The following is a 6,364-nucleotide window of genomic DNA, read 5'->3' on the forward strand; positions in this document are numbered from 1 at the left end:
TCAATTCTCTTCATCCTCCTCAGGGAGCTCATCCGATTCTAGGTTGGAAATCGTTCGCCAAACGTCGAGCACGGAGTGGTGGCTTTTAACGCATCTAAACTGGGGGTCAGCCTCTAAATCCTTTGAGCTTTCCAAGTACTTTTCCGTATGCTCAACTAGCTCATCCGTTTCCCAACCGACCAGCGCAGCTCCATCACCCTCAGCTTCCAAGTGTTTTGCTGCTTGCTGGGGTGTGTCCGATTTCGCACGCACAACAGCGCCACTATCGCCAATTGAACGATCCAAGAATCGGGTCTTTGCTGGGGAAGTGTAGCTTCGAGATGCACCCCGCGGAACTGCCGATTCGGACATGGAAGAGGCAGCCGCTTTGAAGACCGAGCCTGGCGCGTGTGATTCACTTTGGATTTTACGCGGTGTACCCGTGGCCAACACCTTCGAGTTTTCGTGCTTTTGTAGCTTTTTGAGAGATTCTAGCAGCTCATTTTTCCTACAACCGAATGGAAGGGTGTTAAATAGAAGAAGGTCGCCGGGTGACTGTCTTATTAGAATTTGTTATAAACTGTCATACTCATCGGTTAGAAGTGTGTTATCACGTTGTAGTTGAGAGATTTGCATTGCGTAGTCTCCGAGCCGTAGGTGCAGCTGTGCCACGGTGGATTCCAGCTGGCTGTAACGTTGTAGCTCGGATTGTAGTTGGGTTTCGAGCACCTCGTTATATTCTCTTTGTAAAGGCCACGTTATAGAAAGGTAAAAATTAATTTCATGTCGTCTCCTCCGAGTCTCAGAATTGATCCTCACCTCAAGGAAGCTATCGTCTTCGTGCTATTTTTCGCGCGCACCGGTTCCGATTCCGGACCATCATCTCCTGCGATGTTCGGCGCATCCAGCTTAATCAGTATTTCCTGACACGTTGCGTTAGAAATATCAATATTTTCACCAACATCAAACTTCTCGATCGTCGCATTAAGGTTCAGACACTCCAGCAACATTTGGGCGCACGCATCCGTCAGCCCGCAGTTGCGCATGTGCACCTGCCGGACCCAGGCGTCGTCCTTCAACACCTCTGTGAGCTCCAGTAACCCCTCGTCACCGATGGCAGGGTTGTGGCTGAGATAGATATGCTTGAGGCCGAAGAGTTTTTCCTCCCGGATTTCACCGTACCGCAGCGACAACTCCCAGCTCATGTCGTAGCGTTGGATTTTCTGGAACTTGATCGCGTTCGCCAACGCCTGGCAGGCGCGCGCAGTCAGCTGACAGGCGGAAAGATTGAGGGTAAGCAAGTTGGGCCGGTTCTTGAGCTCCCTGCAGAGTATTTCGCATCCCTCGTCACCAATGGAGCAGCGAGCCAGGTTCAGCTCGGTCAGAGAACTGTTGTCCTTCAGTCTCTGAGGCAGCGGAAGATTAGAAGGACATTAATACAATCCAACGGAAAGCGGAAGGTACTCACAGCTGACAGGATGCTCGTCCAAATACCCGCCAACGGAAGACCTTCCAAGATAAATACTTCCAGTTTTTGATTGTTACTTAGAAGGTTCGCTAAACTTTCGATCAGCGATTTAAGTAGGCGCTTCTCCAAAATCTCTGGTCGATTTTTCGGCTGGTTGCCGTCGACTTTTTGCTGGCCAGGTCCATCGAATACTGTTAACGGTGTTCAGTAGTTAATGTAAGTTTAAACACCAAATAAGACACTAGAACTCCTCCCAACGTACCCTCGGTGTAGGCTTTTCGTAACCTTATCGCCAATCGTTGCAGGGAACGGTCCTCTTGGAGTGCCTTCGCGATCAGACGCCAGTCGTTCACCGTAAATCGATCGCCGTACACATCCAGCGTGAGGTCTACGATTCCTTTCTGCTTCGGGTTCACTATTTCCGGGATCGGTTTAAAGTTTCCCGCCCTGCATAGGGCCGCATAGCGATGGTGGAAGTTCTTGGCCCGACCATGCGACAGCCGTTTATGGTTTCCAACCGATGCGGTGGAAGATACACTCGCGTTAGTGGACGACATAGCACGTAACTTGACACGTCTCAACGAATTCGATGCAACTGACTAACTTAGAGAGGACTACTTTGATGAATGTAAGCACGCTATTGACGAACATTCAATTCACCAAACAGTACGAAACTAGCTTCAACCGAACATTAAAGTGAAACAAGATATTTAACAACAAAAATAAATCTGGTAAATTTCCGTTAAATACAGTTGATGAAAGCTTCATTCCAGTTTCTGGAAGATTCAGTCGTTCTATTAAAGGCAGCGCTCTGTGAGCTATCGAACAAGACAAACACGACAAACACGACAAAAAAAAAACGATCAAACCCATGCAATCATATGGAGGTGCTCTGTCAACCTGCATCGAACATGTCAGACAAACACGACACAGAACAAAACAGTTTGATTTTGTCGTGCAGGGCTGTATCCCACTGTGAAACTGTTATACCTTGTGTATTCTGCTACCTTGCTGCTTGGATGAGTGACAGTTCTTCACGACAATTCGCAGAGCACCTTTCCGACAGTGTCGTGTTTGTCTGGTTTGTTGGACTGTTCACAGAGCGCTGCCAAACTGTGAGAGACTAATTCAAATTCCGGTTATTCTGATAGAATATTAGCTCACTGGCTGGTTTATGACGTGCTCATGGCTGAATGGTAATGAAACATTTATCGGGCCATTTCTTATTTACTATTTCCTGTTTTATATACCTCCTAAATGCAATGCCCTGGTAATACATGTTTATTGTATTGTATGTAATTTTGCATAATTTAGAACTCCATTATCCTTCAAATTGAAATATTTCCTTTTCCCATGTTTAGATAGTTACTGAATTGGTTTTCGAGAAAACTCAGGTTGATTACCCAAGAAATTCAAATACCTTTTCGATTCGGCCCAAGAGCATTTCTAGTATTCTTTACGCAAATGTTCAAAGGGTTTGTTCTGGATACCAAATAACACGCAGAGAATGGTAAATACTAGTGTCCTTGTTTTGACTTGGAAAAGGACACTCTTCTCCATTTGTATTACCGGCTTAATTTGCTTGTGTGAAATTATCGGCAGGCATATCTCCAATGTAGGAAATGTTTTCGATTCCTACTGATTTCATCCATGTTCTAAATGCGGTATGAGTAAGATATGCAATTTTCTTCAATTGTTTGTTCATTATCTTAGGTTTGGATGAAAAAATTACGCTCAAATACTTGTACAAATACAATAAGAACTTTCTCTGTGCCAGGCATTGTTCCGTTGATCGCTGTAAGTTGTATAATGTAGCCACAAAACGGATGGACATAATGAAGCATAATCTCGCTCGATAATTGACCACCGGGATAGTCTATTGATTGGTTGGTTGCATGTTATTAGGACAAGGCTAGCTACAGTCCAATCCGATGCATAGTTTTCTAATGGTTTTACCTCTGGATGGACTTAAAATATTTCAAGTACTTAGCAACTGATTACATGTGGTTTTTGCGTTTGTATTAAATACTTTTCAATAAAATAATCAGTGAAATCCATTTTGCTCTGTACTAATAATTCAGTGTCAATGGAGTTTCCCACCGTCGAACATCATGCATTAGGAATGAATTTCTAGAACTGATTATCAGGCAACCAATCATGCATTCCAGGCACTCACAACAGTTCGTTAATTCATTCGCTTAAATACTGGATGTAAACAATGAGCAGATGCAATTTAATGGTTAGATTTTCCATTTTAGGAACGAAAAATCGATCGAACCAGCCAGAGAGCAGCCGGGCGAAACGAACACTCTACCCGTCCCGGATCAGATGGACCGCCTTTGTCCTACACTGAAGCTCGCCATGGCAGCGCCACACTACCGACGCTAATTTATGCCGTTCGCGACTACACTATCGACAGTTTTCCCACCGGCCATCGAGGCTTTTCCCGCCCCTGGCACCGGCGCGAATGCTGGAAAATGTGAGAAATTGTACAAACTCGTCCAGAGGAAGTGTATCCTTTAGGTAGAATGTGTTTGTACGTGTGTTTGTGGTTTGTGAGTGGCCTTGAACCACATTGCCTCTGGGGAGGAAAAAAAGGGGTTTCCACCGGATCGATTGTCGGGTGGGCGTGAGAATCACTAACCATCGCCAGAGCAGATGCAACAATGTCGGGAAATTGGAGACGATTGCTACTGTGTGGCTAATTTCGGGATGCAGATTGAGAAAGAAGTTTTAGTCAGTAATGTTCTTTCATAATAATAGTCATTTGGAAAGTTCTTTTTATAAACCAACACAAGTCGCTGAAATTTACTGCACAACGATAAGAAATGTAAAATCTTTATTTATTTTCATAAAACTAACTGTAAATTGTATACCTGAGCAGCTTATCAAGTGATTCTAAATAACTCGCTTTATCATTTAACTTACGGGATCAAGCAGCGAAAGTTCATCTTGGAAAACGTGATTTCACTGAAACTCTCACGGAACGCGGATCAATATACTCCACCACAAGAGCTGGTAATGTTTATTTAGAGCGAAAATGAAGGGATTGGAGGGATTTTGCCCCGATAAGCTTCGGAACGGTCATGAGTTTATGCAATTGATGGTTGGACGCGAAACTCACCCCGGCATCGACCCTTCTAGCCAGTGGAAAAGCTTTCAAGTCGATGAAATTATTGGTTCACTTAGAAGTGGACGTACTGGTTGATGTTTATCGATAGAAATGTTTATGTTTATCCTTGGCTGACATCATCTACTGATTGCTAGCCCATTTAGTCGTTCGAAGGTCCTTTCTGATCAAATCATTGCTGAAATCTAAATGAAGTCTTCGAGCGTTGTTAATTTTTCTTAATAATTCTAGTCTCCACTTGATCCTTGAGTTATATTTTAAGTTTTATGTGTTTTTTTTAATTTTTAAATATTTGCTAATTTAAATCTATATCCTATTTATATGATACGCAAGGGTAGATCTGCAAAATGATCTTTAATCTATTTTAAATTAAGTTCTATTTGAATGCTTTACCATAGTTCTAATTAATTTTGTTTTATTCATTTACGGATTCTTAACACTATGTACTGATTATAGATAACTAATCTATATTGTTTGAAATAGTTTGTAAATTATGATGTGTTATTATTACTACATATATTAGTAAAGCAAACAAAGTAAACAATAAATATATTGCCAAACTTTGAACTTGAAGTAAACCAAGTCTCACTAAAATGTGTACCCTATCAAAATCTTGAACCATGGTGTTAACAACTTTTCTGTCATGTTTTGTATTTTTTTCTTTTCCCTTCGAAATCAGTTACATTTTATCAAACCCCAAAAAAGCATAAAATGGTAATATAAAACATACAAACTTTCACAATTAGGCATAGGCCCTTTGATGGCTAAAAAATAAATAAATAAAAAATAAATAAAATAGCCACATTGCATGTTCGGCCAACCATTTCGGTGGATGAAAATTTGTTGAACAAAAACTCGGCGGTTGATGTTTTTCTCGTGTGCTCCGATATGTCTATCCTATAAAATCCATCCCGATGCCTCCGAGTAGTTCACTCTACTCCGGCCGTATTATGTTTCGGGTTTTGCATGCATAATTTAATACTCACTCCCACCACCGGTTTCCCGAAATCGTTCAACCCGATAGTGTGCTCCGCGAACAAACGGACCAAACGCCGATACGGCACGCTTAGAAAGTGTATATGTTTATGATGGAGTAAGGAGAAGCAAAACAAACCATCGGCGGCTAAGGCAGGGCTCCTTGAAAAGCGGATTATCTTCCACAGGAGGGATGCCCATCGGGGCGAACAACTGCTTTTTGTTGCTTAGGGGAAACTAGAGGTAGTAGTTCTACTCCGTTGGCTCATTAATCCTCTCCCGAATCCGAGCCTAGGCGGTATTTTGTTGTAGTTCTATTCCTCTAATTTGAAGCTTGTGTTCTTTCGTTGTAGCTCGCGCTTGGAGGGTTTAGGAATGAAGCGATTTTCGACCCCAAGCCGTCTACCCTTGTGAGAAAGGATGAACCACGTCCGATCATAAAACCACCCTTCGTCCGGGGAAAATACAAAAAAACCCAGCTAACGCTCCTCGGTACCTCGGACGGGTTTTCATGATAACGCGCATGCAAATGTATTCCGCAAAAGTTTTATGGAAACGACACGCAGAAGCGGAAAAGATAGCACACACACCTTTCGGTGGATTGCATTCGGTGGTAAGAATAAAAGTAAACCAAGCCAAGCGAACGTTGTGTCCGATGGGTTTTCGAGACGAATGGCGTAGCAACCGCAAAACCCGAACGCAAGAAAATGGCCTGCGAAAGGTCACGCAAGGTTCGGTTTGTGGTTCGGTGCGAGGAAGAACAATTTAAGGATTACGACCATTCGCCCTACGACGGATGGATCTCTCGGTTT

At 42.9% G+C, this 6,364-nt stretch overlaps 1 protein-coding gene across 1 annotated transcript; it reads right to left on the bottom strand.

Moving 5' to 3' along the window:
• Positions 1-2,004, bottom strand: LOC131265807 (protein Cep78 homolog). The gene is made up of 5 exons (XM_058268129.1): positions 1,710-2,004; positions 1,448-1,638; positions 799-1,385; positions 569-721; positions 1-487 (listed from the first exon to the last, which is right to left on the bottom strand). The coding sequence occupies exons 1-5, from the start codon at positions 2,002-2,004 to the stop codon at positions 1-3; spliced, it is 1,713 nt and encodes a 570-aa protein (XP_058124112.1).
• Between the last annotated feature and the right edge of the window lie 4,360 nt (positions 2,005-6,364).

The sequence above is a fragment of the Anopheles coustani genome, chromosome 3, assembly GCF_943734705.1.
Source record: "Anopheles coustani chromosome 3, idAnoCousDA_361_x.2, whole genome shotgun sequence".
In the NCBI taxonomy this organism is placed as follows: domain Eukaryota; kingdom Metazoa; phylum Arthropoda; class Insecta; order Diptera; family Culicidae; genus Anopheles; species Anopheles coustani.